Source organism: Somniosus microcephalus, chromosome 6 (genome assembly GCF_052327205.1).
Source record: "Somniosus microcephalus isolate GS21.2 chromosome 6, FLI_Smic_1.0, whole genome shotgun sequence".
Classification (NCBI taxonomy): domain Eukaryota; kingdom Metazoa; phylum Chordata; class Chondrichthyes; order Squaliformes; family Somniosidae; genus Somniosus; species Somniosus microcephalus.
The window spans coordinates 79575734-79597108 of NC_140992.1; the positions used below are offsets into that span (position 1 = coordinate 79575734).

The 21375-nt window shown below is 48.3% G+C and overlaps 1 protein-coding gene across 2 annotated transcripts in view; it reads left to right on the forward strand.

Moving 5' to 3' along the window:
- LOC147115828 (uncharacterized) overlaps nucleotides 1-21375 on the forward strand; it is a 124391-nt gene that overhangs the window by 17211 nt on the left and 85805 nt on the right. For both annotated transcript variants that reach the window (XM_085990423.1, XM_085990422.1), the window contains exon 2: nucleotides 16369-16400. In XM_085990423.1, the coding sequence (XP_085846549.1) occupies nucleotides 16369-16400 (32 nt within the window). The remainder of the gene's footprint in view (nucleotides 1-16368; nucleotides 16401-21375) is intronic.

The following is a 21375-nucleotide window of genomic DNA, read 5'->3' on the forward strand; positions in this document are numbered from 1 at the left end:
CTTCCCCCCAGTCGCTCTCTCTCTTCCCCCCCAGTCGTTCTCTCTCTTCCCCCCAGTCGCTCTCTCTCTTCCCCCCAGTCGCTCTCTCTCTTCCCCCCAGTCGCTCTCTCTCTTCCCCCCAGTCGCTCTCTCTCTTCCCCCCCAGTCGCGCTCTCTCTTCCCCCCAGTCGCTCTCTCTCTCTCTTCCAACAACAACATGCCCTCAAAAATCCCTCGGCACCGCCGGGCACTACAGCTAGTTAAATATATTCAAGAAGGAGTTGGATATATTTCTTAAGGCTAAAGGGATCAAGGGATAGGGGGAGAAGGCAGGGACAGGGTACTGAAATTGGATGATCAGCCATGATCTCATTGAATGGCGGAGCAGGCTCGAGGGGCCAAATGGCCTACTCCTGCTCCTATCTTCTATGTTTCTAAGTTTCTATTTCATAACTGGCTGGGATTAGGATTTCTTGTTGTGTTGTTGAGGGTGGCTAATTGTTCTGAGCCAGAGGATTATATGAGGCAATTTAATTCTAATCTCAGACATTATAATCACATGGAGGAGTAAAATATTTAAAACCTACTTTAAGCATAAGCAAACGCGATAAATAAACTGTCAGAAGTAGAGCAAAAAAATAAAGGGGGCGAAATTCGGTTACTCCCCGTTTGGGGGCAGTAACCGAATTATCACCAGAGATTTAGCGCCTGGTGCAGAAGTACCATCCCGGCCGTTAAATTTGGCTTACTGTCCCGGCGAGGAAGCGAAACGCTGTCTCGGGCGCTCCACTTCCTCTTGGGACAATGTCGGGGGCGCAAAGCGCGGTAGCGCTACGCGTAGCACAGACACGTTTCAGCACCCCTCCCTTCTGTTAAAGGGGAGGGATGCTGCAAGCTCTGCAGGGCCTCCGATGACCCACACTAGCCCACCAGGGCGGCATTGTGCCGTGGCTACAGCCTGGCACCGAGATGCGGTGCTGGGTTGCGCGATGGCGGCCACGGACCACACCAAGGGCTGCCATGGAGGGCCGACCTGGAGCTTGTCCAAACAAAATTAAATGGCGGCGCGCATCGCTGCCGCACCTCCCTTTAATTAGCACCTCGTGAGCAGTGGTCAGCCCGGCTCGCGACATGCGAGGCTGGCGCTGACACCACCCGTGACAACCTCTGGGGGCATAGCTGAATTTCTGCCATGGGGCGGTAAGGGGTCACAGTGGGGCACTAAGGGGTCACGGCGCTCAGCGATGATGTCATCGCCGACGCGCAACGGCCCGGGGCGCTACTGGCGGGGTCGCGGCGCTATCGGCTAGCGCCTCAGTAGCACCCCGCTGAATTTCTCGGGAGGTGCCCCCACCCAGGTAATAAGCCCTTTGTGCCCCATTAGCGCCCCCCCCATCTTTGCGCCAGCACTAACAGCTGGCGCAAAGGAGCCAAATTTTGCGGCCAAAGTGTTTTGTAATGTGAATAATTGCAAGTGATGGATTTTGGGGAGGGAGGAGCAGAGTTACCTGCAATCTAAGCAAGTTCGCTAAATGGTAGGTATATAAAATAATAGATCTATATCTTCCACTATCAGAATTCATGTGGTGGTGGCGGGGAGTGGGGGGCTGGTGACGGGGGGGGTGGGGGGTGTGGGGGGCTCTGTACATGTTCCAACGAGGGGTGCCCTCTTCCTCGTCCCTCAGCTCCTGTGCTTCACTGTTCACTTGTATTTCTCTGGACATTGTTATCTAATTCCCCTGGGGTGGATAGACATGAGATGGGAGTTCAGGAGGGTGTGATGAGGTAGGTAGCGAGATTCTTTATCTTCTGGTGGGGGAAATGTCCAACCTTGATTGGTTCACAACATCTGAGAAGGAATAAAAGGGAGAAGACATTAGAAGAATGATTGCTGGCGGTGATTGCTTTATTTTGTCTCTTGCATTGATGCCACTTTAGATCATGAACATTCATTGAGGGTGCTGAGGTACACAAATCCGCTGGGGGTATTCCTCCTGCTTCTTCATCTCCAGCTTCCCCCTATAGATATCACCTCTAGATTGTTGGAATCCATTCGTCATAAATATAACCTTGTGAATTGTTGCTGTGATACCAATAGTTGCCAACCTCTGCCTCTTATTGGGTGCAGTCTTCTTCCACAATGACAAGTGCATCAAGTCAGTTCTTGTCAACCATTTGGGGTTAATACTCATGCTGTCAACACTTGTAGACTCGACTTCCTCCTGCCAAGCCTTCCCGCCCACACTCTGACTTTTTTTGCTGGAGGAGGGGAACAGGACCTCCCTCCTTTTTTCAAAGCAGGGGCACCATACTCTCGTCATCAAAGAAGGAGGTTCGGTTGCGTGAGGTCAAGTGTGCACTCATTCTTCAAAATTCTTTTCCTGAAGTTTCCAGCTGTACAGAACTCACCACAACCGTTATTCCAGTTAATCACGCAAACAATGCTCCATCCTTTGACCCAGTGTTTAAGGCCTGAACCTGCCCATGTATTTCCTGCTCATCAGGAACTGGTAGCCAATCAGCTACATCAGCACCGCTTCAGCAACACCCCCACCATGCCAGCTAGTGGGGTCAGGGGATTTGTGTGCTGCACCTTTCTTCCGGTCTGCTCCCCTCTCTAGCGCTGCCAGGACCCAGGAAAATCAACACTAATTTTTATCTTGAATCAGTCATGTGAGCCGTATTGCAGCAGTGGGTGCATTTAAGTTGCAGCGGAACCATGGTAAACTTATATATATATCAAAAATGAATCCAGGTTCCAGAGAAGTACTAGCTTTCTTTTCATTATCTTACAAGGAAAACTGCTTCTCAGCATAGTCTTTTACAAGTCTTTCAAGTGATTAAGAAGCCCTTACAAGCTTTTTTCTTGGCTGTGATGTGACTAAAAATTAGAGTAGTGATAGTAACGGAAGAAAAGCCTATTTCAGCTTTTACTCATGAGTTCAGTAACATCTACTTTTTCAATTCCATTAACACTAGGAGCAAAATATACTCCCTGGTATGTACACACCCTGATAAACAGCCTCAACACATGGGGGAAGATTTGTCACAAATATCATGCAAATGTGTTACATATAAGTACATGAGTTCTATTTTTCCCCTCCAGCACCTGCTGGCACTTGTAAGTAAATAAGGAGGAAACAGAACCAGAGCTGTTAGCGCAGTCACAGATGAACCAGAAAGAGTGCCATCCTCACCGATCTTTCACATTATTTCCTCCATCACTTTTAGGCTTCTGTTTTACAGGGGAGAGGAGTCCATTTGCTGACTTGTTGGACAAAATGGTGTATTTTAATCAAATGCCCTTTTTTTCTCTTTTTGGGGCTGCCAACATTTTCTGTTTTTACTTCCGGTCCTCTGCACATTTTTCCGCATGTGGGCCTTTGCCATGGCTTTTCACTTCCTTAGCTTTCTGCATGTTTTTTGTTCTTTTTTAATGTCTTTTCATTGCCCACTGAGACGACATTTTATAGCCAACTATTCCCTGCTTTTACATTAAGAATTTGCTGGTCCTACAACCTATAAACTTCTTCCCTATGATTAAAGTATCTCTTCTTGCCCCCTTTTCTTCTGTGCCCTACTACAATGCTTCCTTTCAGTTTTCAGTGTTGACAAAAGGTTATAGCTGAAACATTAATCTGTCTTTTCTCTTTACAGATGTTGACGGATCTGCTGTATACTTTGAACATTTTCTGTTTTTCAGATTTCCAACATCTGCAATTAAAATTTTTTTTTGTTGTTGCTGATTCTGCATTTTAATATTTTCAGATATGTAACTCCTGGTCAGCTGTGTAGCTATGAATGTTCTCTTCTATAGTGCTTTTTAAAAATTCTATTTGTGCTGTTTTAGAATATAACAAGCTGCTGGTGTGGGATTGCACTTCTGGCTTTTTGCTAAATATCTTTAAAGCACTAAGTCCCAGTGGAAAAGAGAGCAACGGAGAACTGGCCTAACGGTCATTCAAAGATAAAACATTATCGGCATTGCCAGATACCACAAGGATTCCTGCGTGCATAGGAAATAAAGCCTGTATAGAAAAATATCTCTGGGGAAAATACTCTTTAGACTGATCTGACTTTGTTGTTTTTTAAGTATAAGTGCCTCTGGTTTCTTGTTAATTTAATTCTTCCAATAAATTTAACTTGTGTATATTTCAAACAGTTTCATAGGAACATAAAACAGGAGTAGGCCATTCAGCCCCTCAAGCCTATTCTGCCATTCAATGAGATCATGGCTGATCTGTATCCTAACTCCATTTACCCGTCTGGGCTCTATATCCCTTACTAACCCTTGACTAATAAAAATCTATTTCCGATTTATAGTTATTAATTGAGACAGTTCCACACTTCTACCACCCTCTGCATGAAGAAGTGTTTCCTAACTTCTCTCCTGAATGGCCTGGCTCTGATTTTAAGGTGATGTCCCCTTGTCCTTGACTCCCCCACCAGCAGATAACGTTTCTCTCTATCAACCCTATCAATTCCTTTCAAAATTCTAAAAACCTCAATCAAATCACCCTTCAGCCTTCTATATTCCAGGGAATACAACCCTAGTTTGTGTAATCTCTCCTCGTAATTTAACCCTTGGAGTTCAGGTATCATTCTGGTCATCTACGCTGCACTCTCTCCAAAGCCAATATATCCTTCCTACGGTGTGGTGCCCAGAACTGAACACAGTACTCTGGGTGTGGTCTAACTATGGCTTTATATAGCTGTAGCATAACTTCTACCCCCTTGTATTCTAGTCCACTAGATATAAAGGCCAGCATTCCATTCGCCTTTTTCATTATTTTCTGTACCTCTCCATGACATTTTAACGATCTATCCTTTTTAGGTGCAAAGTGGATGACCTCACACTTGCCTATGTTGAAATTGATTTGCCACAGTTTTGCCCATTCACTTAATCTATTAATATCTCTTGTAATTTTATGCTTCCATCTACACTGCTTACAATGCCGCCTATCTTTGTGCCATTGACAGACTTAGATATGTGGCTCTCTATTCCATCATCTAAGTCGTTAATAAATACAGTGAATAGATGAGGCCCCAAATCAGATCCCTGTGGGACACACTAGTCACATCCTGCCAATTAGAGTACCTGCTTATTATCCCTACTCTCTTGTCTCCTGCTGCTCAGCCAATTTCCTAACCAGGTCAACAATTTGCCTTCAATTCCATGAGCTTTAAATTTAGCTCACAGTCTCTTAAATGGAACCTTGTCAAATGCCATCTGGAAGTCCATATAAACTACATCCATAGACAATTCTTTCTTTATCACATAAAACCCCATGTCAGATAGCTGTGTAATTGGATCATTTTGCGGTTGAGTTCTTAGGAGCTGACAAGTGGGTGGGAAGGCAGAGATCCCACACCAACTAACCAGCGGCTTACTCACCAAACCAGATGATCAGCCTGAACGCTGTGAATCTATACCAGTGCAGTCACACAGAGAGGTTGCTTCAGCTACATCGTGGCTGTACAGGAAGGAAGAGCAGGCCACACAAACCTTTGCATCAGGCAGACTTGCTTATGCGAGGCAGTTTGACCAAAGGAAACTCGAGCAATATGATGCCAGACAAGCACCTTGTTGAATTGTGTTGAAACCATCACATGCAAAATGTGCAAGAGTGGTTGGTGCCAGGGAGGCATGTATACGCGTCCCATAGAGTTCTCCAGCTGGAGCAACTTGTCAGCATTGTTCTAGACAGCTTACCTGAGCAAGACTCTGAGCCATTTCTCTCCTTCACCAAACCGTTTCTCTCCTGTTTCTTGTAGGAGAGAAGTTATGTGACTTAAACTGTTCACTATAATGGAAGCCAGCCAAAGGCAGATCCAGTGGAGATGTCATCAAATGTTTTTTTTTCATTCAGGGGAATCTCAATGTGGGTTTGCAACAGGGTGACACAAATAAATAGGAATATCTCCTCTTGGAAGGAAATAGCTTGGGCAATTTATTTTTCTAGACTTTCTTTAAAGTAATTTCCCCTTCCCCTGAAGTCACACTCATGCTCACACTCACAAACACATTCACACACAGATGTTCTGCTTCAAGCATTCTTCCTGGAGTTGGAATTCTATTACTGTTCAGATGTGTGGTATCAAGAGCCAAACCCTAATTGAATCCAACAAAATTACACTGGTGGATCTTAGCAGGGACTATTGATCTATCACAGTTCAATTCAGGAATATGTTCAAGTAATTGAGAAATGTTTGTGTCTCCTTTAGTGTAAATTTAGGATAACAGACACTTGTTGACCATCTGGTATGCTCACAGATGTGCTATAGGGAGTCCACATGCCCAGAAAGGCCATCCAGTCTCTGAAGTCTTGTACATAGCTGAGTATGGCAACATAATGAGGTTAGAGTTCAAGGCTAATCTCTATATTGGCATTATCTAGGATTGAGAGACAATGGATGCTAATTGATTAACTTCACTGGCGGCATGCGTGACGTGGCACCAATTGTGTGAGTTGCCATGACTACTATCAACAACAAACAAAATTACTATGACCTGATTCCATCACCTCGCCATGGGGAACCATCCTTTTTTGCTAGACTTAGCTTAAAGACTGCTGAAAGGTACTTAACTGATGTATAGTTCGGCATATGTAAACAACTGGGAGTGAAGAGTTTTTTGTGCTTCAAGAGAGTCTTGAGAAGCAGAGAGCTTCTCTTTCCCTTTAACCCTCCCAGTCACTTTAACCTTCCCCATCCCACAAACACACTTGCACTCTGCACTACATCTTGTTTTTGAGCAATTTAGCTGTAGCTTTTTGGGTATTATATCTCATAACCTTATATCAGATACGTATAAGATGCACAGTCCGGGAACGTCTGAAGTCAAATCTTCAGAGCTGTAACTACAATCTGTTGTGTAATGATCAATTTGCTAATTGTTCTGTATTTCAATCTACAAAACTTGGCCTAGAAACTTGTGTGTGCCGATTTTTGAATGCCCAGGAGGCGCAGGGTACCATGCCTGCATCTGAATGGTGAGGCCCAAGGCTCCTCCGATATTGGGCCTCGGGCCTCATTTCCATGGAACCAGCGAATCGTAATTGAAGATTGGGCTACTGCAACACCTCAGGTAAGTGAGGGAGGGTGGGCAAGCAGGCCAGGAAAGGTGGCCGATTGGGCTGGGAGGTAGCGGTGGACGGGGGCGGCGACGGGTGGGGGCAGTGGTGGAGGGAGCGGTGGACGGGGGGGGAGAGGGTGGGAAGGAGAGGTAGCCGGGAAGGGTTCAGACGAGTATGGGGGCATTCATGCTGGTTAGAGCCACATTGTGTTGTGCGAGTTCAGTACCTGGCGAGTTAAATGCTGGGGCAATGGAAAACGGGTCCTGCAAAAGGTGCAGGACCCTAATTTAAATAAATTATTCTGCACTTTGAATGTTCCTGATGTGGGCTCCTGCCACCAGCGCATCTACCTTAGCCAATATGGCGGGTGTCACTTCCAGCTGGATGTGTGCGCGTGCTTCCTGCCCACCATATTGGGAGCTTAGTAAGCCAGTTAGTGCCTGAAAAATGGGCACTGCGTGGATGAATTTCTAGGCCCTTGTTAGCAAAGCAGTTAGTCACTAGCTTCACTTAGCTAATGTCAAATTACTCCTGTTAAGAGTGTCTTTATTAAATAACGTGCATTTTGAGCAATGCATCTACTCCAGTTTTTGTTACCTTTTGCTTATGTGCACAAGATCACAATTGTCTTTTTCTTGTTACACGGAGTGATGTTCTCCTTTTTGGCCATGGATTTGGCAGCTCCAGACTGAGTTGAGTCGTATAATGAAATTCATTCAAATTCTGTTTCTCATTATATTGCTTGATGTCAATATAATTATTGCCTGCTTGCTTTTTTTGTCTTTGTAGAGAGAAATTGTGAGCTGCTCTATGTTTTCAGACTCCAATGTCTCCTCAAGATGAAACTATTATTTTCACTGTGTGTCACTTTGCGATTTCATGCTGTTGTAAATAACATTCATTTGCTGCAGTGAATTCCTTTCTTTATTCTGGCTCCCAGCTATTTGGAGTCACAGATTCAGTCATATTTTTAGTTACATATATTGATTCTTTGGAAAAATAACTCACACAGCAACAATTTGCTGAATGGCTGCAGTATGTCAAATATCTGTATTGGTTGTTGATGTTACAGTGACACAAGTTTTAATGGGGGAGGGGGTGGGGCGTAGGGGAGTTAAAATCTTGGCCATAGAGTCAGTTTGAATTTTCACATATACTTTTATTCTGTACAGTACAAAGCACTAATAACAACAAATAAAAGTGTATTTATATAGCACCTTCAACATAGTAAAACGTCCTAAGGTGCTTCACAGGAGCGTTATCAAACAAAACTTGACATCGAGCCACATAAGGAGATATTAGGGCAGGTGGAGGTAGGTTTTAAGGAGCATCTTAAAGGAAGAAAGAGAGGTAGAGAGGCGGAAAGGTTTAGGGAAGGAATTCCAGAGCTTAGGGCCTTGGCAGCTGAAGGCACGGCCACCAAATGTTGAGCGATTATAATCAGGGATGCTCAAGAGGCCAGAATTAGAGGAGCGCAGATATCTCGGTGGGTTGTGGGGTTGGAGGAGATTACAGAGATAGGAAGGGGCGAGGCCATGGAGGGATTTGAAAACAAGGATGAGAATGATAAAATTGAGGTGTTGCTTAACCGGGAGCCAATGTACGTCAGCAAGCACAGGGCTGATGGGTGAACGGGCATCTGAGTTTTGGTTGACCTCAAGTTTACAGAGGGATGAAAGTGGGAGGTCGGCCAGAAGTGCATTGGAATAGTCAAGTCTAGAGGTAACAAAGGCATGGATGAGGGTTTCAGCAGCAGATGAGCTGAGGCAGGGGCGGAGTCAGGCGATGTTCCGGAGATGGAAATAGGTGGTCTTAATGATGGCACGGATATGTGGCCGGAAGCTCATTTCGGGGTCAAATATGACACCAAGGTTGTGAATAGTCTGGTTCAGCCTTTGACAGTTGTCAGGGAGAGGGATGGAGTCAGTAACTAGGGAACGGAATTGGTGGCGGGGCCCGAAGACAATGGGGGGGATTTTAACTCAGGTGCGGGATGGTGTGTTATCCGAATTTCGTGTTTCCCACACGAATCTAAATGGATGTGGGAGATTGACGCAGTTTTAACTGAATTGGCCAATTGATTTCCAACGTGTGGGAAGCCTTTACAAATGGGTTTTTCATGACTGAAAGTCCCCTCTGATGACATCATCATTGCTGCTGCATTTAAGGTCCACAGCAAACCTTGCTTCTTCTGCAGACTGCCAAGCTTCTTGACTGTGCAGTGTGAGGGAGATGCAGCAAATATGACAAGCAGGAGGGCCAGGTCAGCTCCTCGCTTTGACAAGGTGGCACTGCAGGCATTAGTGGATGGGGCTAGGGCCAACAGGGAGGTGCTCTTCCTTCATCAGGGAGGAAGAGGCCTCCCACTCAGACCAAGGCAGTGTGGATGCAGGTGGCTGAGGAGGTCAACTCCTTGGAGTCACCCGCAGAACCTGGATACAGTGCAGGAAAAGATTTCATGACCTTCAGCGCACTGGAAAAGTGAGTATTGATTTCCCATCACCCTCAATCTGATCCCCATTGCCTTTCCTCACCAGCACTCAGCTTTAGCAATCTCTTCCTCCACATCCCACTTGACACTGACATCCATGCACCCTTACCCATTCCCTCTCTCTCTATGCTCACATTCACATAACTATTCCACCATGCAGCCCTCACACTCCCTATCACTCTGATGCTTTGAACACAACTGACAACACACAGGGAGGGCCCTTGGTCTTGCAACCTCACTCCATCTTTGTCTCCTTCTAAGTATCTATGCTATGCAATCTCTACACTCATGCCTTCATTCTCACTCAACCTCCACTTGTCTCCCTCATTGCAGGAAAGAGAGCTCACAACAAAAGAGAGCGAGCCAGGAAAGGAGGAGGGACAGCTTCAATAGCCCACCTGACCCCCTGGGAGGAGGCCGTCCTGGAAATTATGGGCATTGAGGATGATTCGCGCGTGGGGGACGGACAGACGGGTGCAACACAGCAAGCTGGTGACAGAAAAGTTTCCCATCTCTCTCTTTGACATTGCATGAGTCGCTGATAATGATTGTGAAGCTGTAACAGATGGACTTATGAGCATCTGCAAAAAGCTGTGTGCATGTAGCCTTTGCATCACATCTCTGACTCTTTCCTTTACTCCCCCACAGGACCATCACAAGCATCCGTCCCCCCTAGCCAGGAAGAAGGGGAAGCTGCAACCTCTGAGGGCGCAGCATCAGCAGAATTCAGCACACCCAGCACCAGCTCAGACACTCACACCTCGGTGGGGCTTTCGGGACATAGAGTAGTGTTGTCACCTGGTGTATCACAGCTCACAAGTGAGCATCAGCAGATTGTGGAGACAGGGACAGCAGTGGAGAGTCCTAGTCGGAGGGCGCAGGACTCTGCCAGTTTGGCTCAGCAGCATGTCGACCCTCTGCCTCTGGGCCCATCCATAAGATCAGAGGTGATGGAACTCCAGGCACAAATGCAGGAGTCTCTGGCAGGTTTTGGCTCTAGGGTCACTGCGAGTGTGGAGCGAATGGAGGAGTCCATAGCAAACATGAGCAGAGCCTTTGTGGAGTCATTAGCGCATGAACGCATCACCACAGAAAGGATGGCTACCTCCGTGGAAACGATTGCTACCTCCATGGTAAGGCTGGCTACCGTACAGGAGAGGATGGCTACAGTAGAGGAGAGGAGGGCTACGGCCGCGGAGGAGCTTAGTCGCCAGGGTATGGAAAACATGGTCATTGTTCAGAATAGAATGACGTCTCTTGAGGAGTGATGGGCATCTATTGAACAGAGAAATCAGACCTTCATGGAAGTCCTTCTGAGTAGGACTGCCATTGCCGATATGGGTCCCCATGGCCCCCCTGATGTGCAGCAAGGTGCTCTCCAGCCACTTCCAGGCGCTGGCCCCTTCTGGCCTGTGCAGCTTCAGGTGGGTGAGCAGCAGCCTGGCGCTCCTGCTGCTGCTGATGTTGCTGGTACTGCTGTTGTTCCTGGTTCTACTGCTGCCGCGGCTAGAGCTCGAGCTTCTCTAATGCCCAGATGGGAAGGAAATAAATGGCTCCCCTGCTTCTGATATATGCCTCTGTTGAGGAAACGCTGAGTGAAGGTGGCGAGAGCGGTTTCCCAGGAGGCCACACTGGAGATGGGTGTGAGGCTCCAACCTTCCAGAGGTGTGGTTAAGCCTTCTAAAAGTTGCCCCAGACCTGAGACCACTAAGTACTGCTACCTGCAAATGATGGCTGATCAAATCTCCTCTTTAATGGTTGATTTGCAGTTGACAGTCAGCAATCCAATAGTGCTCCTGCCAGGTTTCACATTCATGTTTCCCACCAGGCGTGTTTTACGTGGGAAAAGGGTTAAATTTGCAAGGGCCTGTTAAAATAGGATTATAGAGGTCATTTAGTGGTTATTAAGTGCCTTAAAGACCAGTCCCGCCTTTTGGATGCGGGACGGAGTCGGGACCATCAGACACGCCTGAGTTAAAATTGCTCGGAGTCGGGAACCAGGCGGGGGTGGTCCCGCCCACCAGTTTTTGCGATTTTAACCCCCCACACGTCTCCAAGCCCGGCTCCACAGCTCAATGAAAATCGAGCCCAATGGCTTCGGTCTTCCCAATATTTAGTTGGAGGAAATTTCTGCTCACCCAGTACTGGATGTCGGACAAGCAGTCTGACAATTTAGAAACAGTGGAAGGGTCGAGAGAGGTGGTGGTGAGATAGAGCTGGGTGTCATCAGCGTACATGTAGAATGTTATATATAGTCTTCTGATTTGCGGTGGTTTTAGTTTCTTTTTAGTATTACTTCTGTTATGAAAGCTGACCTGTGTGATGAAATATTCCATTCATCACTGCCTGTGACTGTGGTCGGTTTCAGTTTCATTTCCCTTCCCCCAGTTCCGTTTCCTCACCATTGTATTGTATATTGGAATGTGTTGTGTGTAGGGCTCCGCCCATACCTGGCCCCTATGTAAGCAAGCTCAGTCTGGCCTCATATCCAGTACTGCAGCCCTCCGGATGGAAGATACCTCTCTCCACTACGTGTTACCTTCTAAGTTAATAAAAGCCTTGTTTTGTTTCGCTAACATCGAGTCTCGGAATTATTGAGGCACATCAATTTTATTAACTTATTTTGCAACACAATGGATCAACTCCTGAAACCCGAACGTTTGGATTTGGATCAGCATGCTCCGGACGCATCAGCACGCTTCGGACACTGGTTTATGTGTATGGAATTCTTCCTGGACAATTCTGCAGCCGTCAAAGACGCTATGGACGCTGCGAGTATGAAACTCGGAATTCTGCGGAATTGGGTAAGCCACCGGGTTTACCCCCTCATCCAAGACGCCGACACGTACCTGGCCGCCTGCGACATCTTAAAGGCGCATTACCAGCAGCCTACGAATGAGGTGTATGCTAGGCATCTGCTCGCTACTCGCGCACAGCGACCTGGGGAATCGGTGGAGGAGTTCCTAGGCACCCTGAAAATGCTTGGCAAAGACTGCAAGTGCCGAGATGTAAAAGCCGCAGTGTACACTGACGAGGTTGTTCGCGATGCCTTTATCACAGGCCTCAGCTCCACTTACATCTGGCAAAGACTGCTGGAAAAAACGGGATTGGACCTGAAACAGGCTGCGGACACCGCGCGATCCCTGGATGTGGCCCAGAGAAACTCGGACGCCTACTCTTCAGCCCGCGCCATCCACACCGCCACGTGTGCACCAAGGGCGCTGCCATCTTGGAAGGCATCTTCCCCGCCCGGCAGCCCGACACCGTCGGGGCCCCGCTCTCCCCCCAGAAGCCCTACGACAGCCGCGACGCGTCGGGGACCCAACTGCTACTTCTGCGGGCAGCCAAAGCACACCAGAAACCTGTGCCCGGCGAAAGGCACCACCTGCTTTAAGTGCGGTAAGAAGGGGCACTTCGGGAAGGTGTGCAGAGGGAACCCCGCCGGAAAACCAACCGCCGGAAAACCCGCCACCGCCGCGTGCGCGCCGTGGGAGCAGCCATCTTGGACGCCATCTTGCCCGACCTCGTGGGGTCCGCCATCTTATGAGCAGACAGCGTGGACGCCATCTTGTCTCGATCAGGGCCCTACAGTGGCATCGGTCACAGTGGACCAGACCAGGCCGCACCCGCTATCCAAATCAATGGTGGACATCGAGGTAAACGGGTGCCGGGTTAAATGTTTAATTGACAGTGGAAGCACGGAGAGTTTTATCCACCCTGAACTGGCACAACAACTCTCCCTAAAGGTGGTCCCTACTCAGGGTACCATCTCTATGGCTGATAAAACCCAGACATCGACCATTCTGGGTTACTGCACGGTACAATTGTCTGTTAACGGAACTGTATATGATAATTTTAAAGTATTAATCATGAAGAATGTATGTGCGAGCGTGATCTTGGGCCTGGATTTCCAGTGCAACCACCAAAGCATCACGCTCAAGTACGGTGGGTCCCAGCCGCCCCTCACAGTGTGCGGTCTGGCTACCCTGAAGGTAAAGCCACCTTCGCTATTCGCGAACCTTACCCCTAACTGCCGGCCAATAGCGACCAAAAGCAGGAGGTACAGCTGGGAGGACAGGCGGTTTATCGCGACCGAGGTAGACAGGCTCCTGAAAGAGCGCATTATTGAACGCAGCAACAGCCCGTGGCGCGCCCAAGTGGTAGTGGTAAGGGGTAGCGAGAAGAAACGGATGGTGATCGACTATAGCCAAACGATCAACAGGTACACCCAACTAGACGCCTACCCGCTACCCCGCATATCAGAAATGGTGAACCAAATCACCCAATACCGGGTGTTCTCCACCATCGACCTTAAGTCAGCGTACCACCAGCTCCCTATCAGACCAGAGGACCGCCCGTACACCGCCTTCGAGGCGAACGGACGCCTCTACCAATTCCTCAGAGTCCCCTTTGGGGTGACGAATGGGGTCTCGGTCTTCCAGAGGGAGATGGATCGCATGGTCGATGACCACCACTTGCAGGCAACCTTCCCCTACCTCGACAACGTCACCATCTGCGGTCACAACCAGCAGGATCACGACTCGAACCTCGAGAGGTTCCTGGAAACCGCACAAAAACTCAACCTCACCTACAACGAGGACAAGTGTGTTTTCAACACCACGCGCCTCTGCATACTAGGCAGCGTGGTGGAGAATGGGGAAATCGGACCAGACCCCGACCGATTGCGCCCCCTATGGGAGCTGCCCCTGCCCAACACTCCCAAAGCCCTGAAAAGGTGCCTGGGGTTATTTTCTTATTATTCCCAATGGGTCCCCAACTACTCCGACAAAGCCCGCCCCCTCTTGAAAGCATCCTTTCTTCCGCTCTCTGCTGAGGCCCACGCCGCCTTCAAAAGCATTAAGCAGGATATTGAGCGGGCCACGCTACAGGCAGTGGACGAGAACACTCCATTTCAAGTGGAAAGTGATGCGTCTGACTTCGCCTTGGCGGCCACCCTCAACCAGGCGGGGCGGCCCGTAGCTTTCTTCTCGAGGACCCTCCAAGGGCCCGAGATCAGACACTCCTCCGTGGAAAAGGAGGCCCAAGCCATCGTGGAGGCAGTGCGCCACTGGCGCCACTACCTAGCCGGCAAACGCTTCACCCTACTTACCGACCAGCGGTCGGTAGCGTTTATGTTCAATAATAAACAGAGGGGGAAGATCAAAAATGATAAGATTCTTAGGTGGCGGATCGAGCTCTCCACCTTCGAGTATGACATCATTTACCGGCCAGGGGCCCTTAACCAATCCCATGACGCCCTCTCACGAGGGATGTGTGCCAGCGCCACCGGGGATCGGCTACAGACCCTCCACAACGACCTCTGCCACCCAGGGGTCACGCGGCTGTTCCACTTCATAAAGTCCCGTAACTTACCCTACTCGATTGAGGAAGTTCGGTCTCTGACCAGGAACTGCCGCACTTGCGCTGAGTGCAAGCCTCGGTTCTACCGCCCAGATAGAGCCCACTTAATCAAAGCTACACGGCCCTTTGAGCGGCTCAGCTTAGATTTCAAGGGCCCCCTCCCGTCAGTCGACCGCAATGTTTACTTCCTGAACATTGTGGACGAATACTCCCGGTTCCCATTCGCCTTCCCCTGCCCAGACATGACCAGCGCCACGGTCATTAAATGCCTCAACAGCCTGTTCTGCCTGTTCGGTATGCCGAGCTACATCCATACGGATAGGGGGGCGTCCTTCATGAGTGAAGAGCTACGCCAGTACATGCTGTCCAAGGGGATCGCCACGAGCCGTACCACCAGCTACAACCCCCGGGGTAACGGCCAAGTGGAGCGAGAGAACGGGACAGTATGGAAAGCAGTCACTCTAGCTCTAAGGACCAAGGGCCTCCCTATCTCCCGCTGGCAGGAAGTCCTCTCGGATGTGCTCCATTCGATACGGTCGCTATTGTGTACTGCCACTAATACCACGCCTCATGAACGAATGTTTGTATTTCCCCGGAAATCCACCTCAGGCGTATCCATGCCGTCATGGCTCTCCACCCCAGGTCCGGTATTCGTGCGAAGGCATGTGAGGGGCCACAAGACGGACCCTCTCGTGGAGCCAGTGTACCTACTCCACGCCAACCCCCAATACGCATATGTCCGGCACGCCGACGGAAGGGAGGACACCGTGTCCATAAAAGACGTTGCCCCAGCCGGTAACGACAACAACCACGGCGATAGCAGCGACAACGATCGCAGCAACTCTTACCCACCCACTACTCTTTCATCACCCCCGGAAGAACATCGACCAACGGCACCCCCACCAACTACCCCTTCAACAACCCTGGCGGCACCCCCGGCAGAGACCCAGGAGGCTACCGGGGACACCCAGCCGACACCCGCGGCACCACAACAGCCACGTCGGTCGCAGAGGACTATCAAACCCCCGAACAGACTAAATCTATAGAAGGGGTGAATGTGATGAAATATTCCATTCATCACTGCCTGTGACTGTGGTCGGTTTCAGTTTCATTTCCCTTCCCCCAGTTCCGTTTCCTCACCATTGTATTGTATATTGGAATGTGTTGTGTGTAGGGCTCCGCCCATACCTGGCCCCTATGTAAGCAAGCTCAGTCTGGCCTCATATCCAGTACTGCAGCCCTCCGGATGGAAGATACCTCTCTCCACTACGTGTTACCTTCTAAGTTAATAAAAGCCTTGTTTTGTTTCGCTAACATCGAGTCTCGGAATTATTGAGGCACATCAATCTGCAACTGTTTCACTGTTTTGTTAAACATAACGGAAGTATGTCAAATGCTGACTCAAAACTTTAGCCACAAGAACCATAACTGATCTGTAACTGGTTTTTAATTTTCTTACAGTGAAGAGAGAGCTCCACAAAGGGACTTAAAAGGTAACTCCATGGTATTACTGCTATTTCTGGCTTTTTTATGTATACTTGAAACTGTTGTACATTTTGTGTGTAGTCTGGAAGGACTGCAACAAATTAAGGCCTTGCAAAATATGTTAATATGGAAATGTTGAAAATAGGTAAGGCCAGGGACAGTACTTTCTGTGCAAATTACTCTTGTGTCATTCTCTTAAAAGGAGATCACAGTACTTTATCCCTATTAGGACAAATCCTCACCTTGGACAGCATTTGTGGTCATATGGAGTCCATCATTTTGGGTCTGCCTTCCCAAGCTTCTATGGTGACATAAGTTTTCGGAGTGACCTGCAGGCATCCCAGAGTGGTACTATTGAAATCAGTGGGAGCGGGCACTCTGGGCCAGTCTGTGGACCAATGTAGAACTGGACATCCCATGGCATTGCTCACAGGTCATCTAGATTCTGGAGCATGTTTGATGTTTAGCTATGAAGATGAAGCTGTGGTTAAATTGTTTTGTCCCTGTAAGTACCACTGCTGAAATATTTCCTGTGGGAAAGTGGTCTAAATAGGCAAATCCATGTCATTTTTACAACTCCTGCCATCAATTAGAGGTGCTATATAAATGCACATTGTTGCTGTTAGCTGGTGAGATGTACAGCTTTTTGTTTTTAACTGACAGGATATCAAACTGCTGCAGTAGTAGGCACTTCAACAGCAACAACTTGCATTTATGTAGTGCCTGTGATGTAGGGAAATGTCCCAAGGCATGTCACTGAGATGTAATCAGACAAAAGTGGATGCTGAACCAAAGAAGGAGATATTGAACCGTGACTAAAGCTTTGTCTTAAAGAAGGAGTAGGTTAGGGTGGGACTTCCAGAGCATAGTTGCTAGATCGCTGTAGGCACATCCAGCAATGGTGGAGCGGGGTGGGAGGTGAAATGCACATGAGGCCAGAGTCAGAGGAATGGAGAGTTCTAGGGGGTTGTAGGACTGCAGGAGATTATAGAGATAGGGAAGGGCAAGGACATGAATGTATTTAAACACAATGGCCCAGAACTTCGGGTCTCCATGGGTGAGTACGCACAGGGTACTCACCCGTAGGCCCGATGGAAGTGCCGGTTTCCTGCATGCACTGCGCAGGCGCGGGAAACCAGCACTTCCGTTCCTCTGAAAGCAGGGGTTCAGAGGTCGAACGCGTGCACGGGAGAGGCTGCGCGTGCGCATCAAACGTAGTTTTTTTTTACAGGTTTTTCCGTGAGGGTAAGTCTGCAGAATTTACCCATATAAAAAGCAGGCGTAAGGCCTGCTTTTTACAAGGTAAGTGGTGAATTAATTAAAATTAAAATATTTTTTCCACAGGTTTATTATTTTTAAATACTTTAAAGCAAGGTAAGTTTATTTTTAGCCCCGTTAGAATATAACATTATTTTTTTCAAATAGTTATTTCATGTAATTTATAGTTTATTTAAAAAATGTGATTTAAAAAAAAATTATTTGAAGTTTTAGTGCTATTTTGGGGCCGTAGCATTTATAAGTCTTGACAGCACTTCCTGTCAAGAATTATGAATGGAGCATTCCCTGCTCCGATTGTCTGCCCATGGCCCACGTGATCCCAGGGGACACTTCGAACTAACTGTGCCCCTGGGATACGCAAGCACTGCGTGCTGGCAGCTGGACCAGGCCCCGGATCGGAATTCCACGGGGCCCTACTGCTCAACGGCCGGCGCGCAAGCTAAGTGCAGGTCGGGGGCTTGCACCCGCGGGAAGCCCCCAACCTGAATTTCTGGGCCAATATATTAAATTGTAGACATTGAGGGACCAGGAGCCAATGTAGGGTAGAAGATGGGAGACCAGACAGGATAACATTGGAACACTCAAGTCTGAAGGTGACAAAGGCATGGATGAGGGTTTCAGAGGCAGGCTGGTGGAGATGGGCAATATTACGGAGATGGAAGTAGATGGTGTTTATGATGAAAAGTATATGGGATCAGAAGCTCAGCTCGGGGCTGAATGGTACCCCAAAATTATGAACAGTCTAGTTCAGCTTGAGACAGTGGCTGGAGAAGGGGATGGAATCTGTGGCAAGAGTACGGAGTTTGTGATGGAGGCCCAAGAAGATGGCTTAAGTCTTCCCAATATTTAACTGGAGGAAATTGAGGCACATCCATGACTGGATATCGGATAAGCAGTCCAACAGCATAGAGGTAGTGGAGGGATTGTGAGATGCAGTGGAGAGGTAGAGCTTTGCATCACCTGCATACAGGTGGAAGATGGCCCCATGTCGCCGAAGGACAAGCATGTAGACGAGGAAGAGAAGGGACCAAGAACAGATCCATGGGTGACTCTGCAAGGCTGGGAAGACAAGCCATTGCTGGTGATGCTCTGGCTATGGTCAGATACGTAAGTATGGAACCAAGCAAGGACTATCCCACTGAGCTGGACAATGGAGGAAAGTTGTAGTGTATGTACCTTTAAGAGCCCCTGTGTACTGTAATACCGGTAGTGACCACTCGGGTATATAAGCCTGTATAGCGTCTTGTATCTTTTAGTTCACCTCCGTTCAGTAAACACCTGTTAAACCAACTCCTGCATTCCGTGTCTCCATTAACACATGGATACAACAGTGGCGACGAATTGGAAACAGACTTACCTGCAATTCGGCAGCACCTCAAGGAGATCGATTCCTCAGACGAAGGTCGAAGAAAAAAAAACGAAAAAAAAAACTGTGGTTTCACCAGCTAGCCGGGCTGGTGGCAGGTACTGCACTAATCCTTCCTGGGCGGCGGGCTGGGGCTCAATCGGGTGGCTCTGCAGCGGGGCCAAGCAGCGAGTTGGAAGGCGGAGGCAAACAGAGACGGAGGGTGGAGCACTCGGGAGACGGCCGGCGCTGCAAAGCAGGCCAGCGCTCGGACCAAGCAGAGGGAGGGAAAAGTCCCAGAGAGTCCGGCGGGAACGCGTCTCCAACTATTAAAAATATCTGTGTAAATAAAAACCGCGGAGAACAGCGTTGTCAGCAGCGGCAGCGGCGGGAAAGCGCATGAGGCGCCATTTTTTCTCGGCAGGGAAGAAAGGAAAGCGCGGGAGGCGCCATTTTTGATTTTCAGGATGCCTAAGACTGGCAATATTACTGCTTTCGATAGTAATATAGAGGATTGGACCACATATGTGGAAAGTGTGGAGGTATATTGCACAGCGAATGAAGTAGAGGATGATAAAAAGGCATCGGTACTTCTAAATCTGATGGGCGCAAGGACATATGGGCTGTTACGAAACTTAATTACTCCAGCCAAACCGATGGACAAGAATTTTAAGGAGATTGTTGATACCCTACAGGAGCACTTAAACCCAACACCGCTGCTGATAGCGGAACGATTCAAATTCTTCAGGAGGAATCAGCACAAGAATGAAAGTAATGCTGATTACCTCACCGAATTAAGAAAGCTGTCAAAGCACTGCCAATTCGCGGCAGGACTGGCAGATTCTCTACGAGACAAATTTGTCTGCGGTCTCCTAAGTGAAGGAACACAGAAAAGGCTACTTTCTGAGAAAGATTTGACACTGGACAAGGCTTTCAGTGTGGCTGTATCATACGAAGCAGCAGCAAGAGGAGCTGCAGAGATACAGCAAAAGCCACAGGACTTCGGCACCCATGAAATGACACGGGGTTTTGAGAGATGTTATCGCTGCGGCAGATCCACCCATGACCAGAGGGACTGCTGGTTCAAGGACAAAGCATGCAGGCAATGCGGAAAGATGGGACACATTGCACGTGTCAAAAAATCCACTGACAAAAAAAAAATCAATAAGGAAAAGTACAGAAAGGTACAAATGATGACAGACAGTAGCTCCGAAGACCAGAAGAGCGATAGCGACTCCGGAAACAAGAGACTAAGCTGCCTCAAATTACATAATGTAATTGCCAAAGAAGATTACCAGACCATTTGGGTTACCCTCACGATAGCGGGGTCCCCAGGTAAAATGGAGCTAGATACAGGATCCGCTCTGACTGTCATAAGTCGACAGGATTACGAGCGGCTATTTCCGCATATACCTTTGAAAGACACACCCATTATCTTGAAGACATATACGGGGCAGAAAGTATACCCCAGAGGGAAAATAAGGGTGCCTGTTGTATACGACGGCAAGGAAATACAGAAGTTGTATTTATACGTTCTGCAAGATGGTGGTCCACCGCTGTTGGGACGTGAATGGATCAGGAAGATAAGTTTAGACTGGCACTCCATTCAGGCACTGACGGTGACCAGTAAGAAAAAAAATGATGATGACGTCATACCTGAACGATTAAAAGACATCTTGGCCAACGCCAAAGAAGTGTTTCAACAGGAACTAGGAACCTTGAAAGGCGTCACCGCCTCAATAAAAGTGGAAGATGCGGCAATTCCCAAGTTTTTTAAGGCAAGGCCAGTGCCATACGCAATTCGTCCAGCAGTCGAGGCAGAGCTGGGGAATTTGGAAAAGGCAGGCGTGTTATCCAAGGTAGATTGGAGCGAGTGGGCAACGCCCATCGTCCCGGTCATGAAGAAAACGTTGAATAATGATAAATCTGAAGAACAGAGAAAAATTCGCATCTGTGGGGACTTCAAGGTGACTGTAAACCCGATCCTTCACACGGTACAGTATCCTCTTCCGAGGATAGAAGATATTTTCGCCTCACTATCCGGAGGGAAACGTTTCACCAAAATTGACTTGGCACAGGCATATCTACAGATGGAGGTTGAGGAGGCCTCTATAAAGTATCTCATGATAAACACACACAAAGGCCTGTACCAGTACAATCGACTGGTTTTCGGAATAGCATCAGCTCCAGCTATCTGGCAAAGAGCTATGGAGCAAGTCCTGCAAGGGATTCCGGGGACTCAATGCTACCTAGACAACATCCTCGTAACAGGAGAAAACGACAATGAGCACCTTGCCAATTTGGAGCAGGTGCTCACTAGGCTGAGAGAATGGGGCCTACGAGCAAATCGCCCCAAGTGC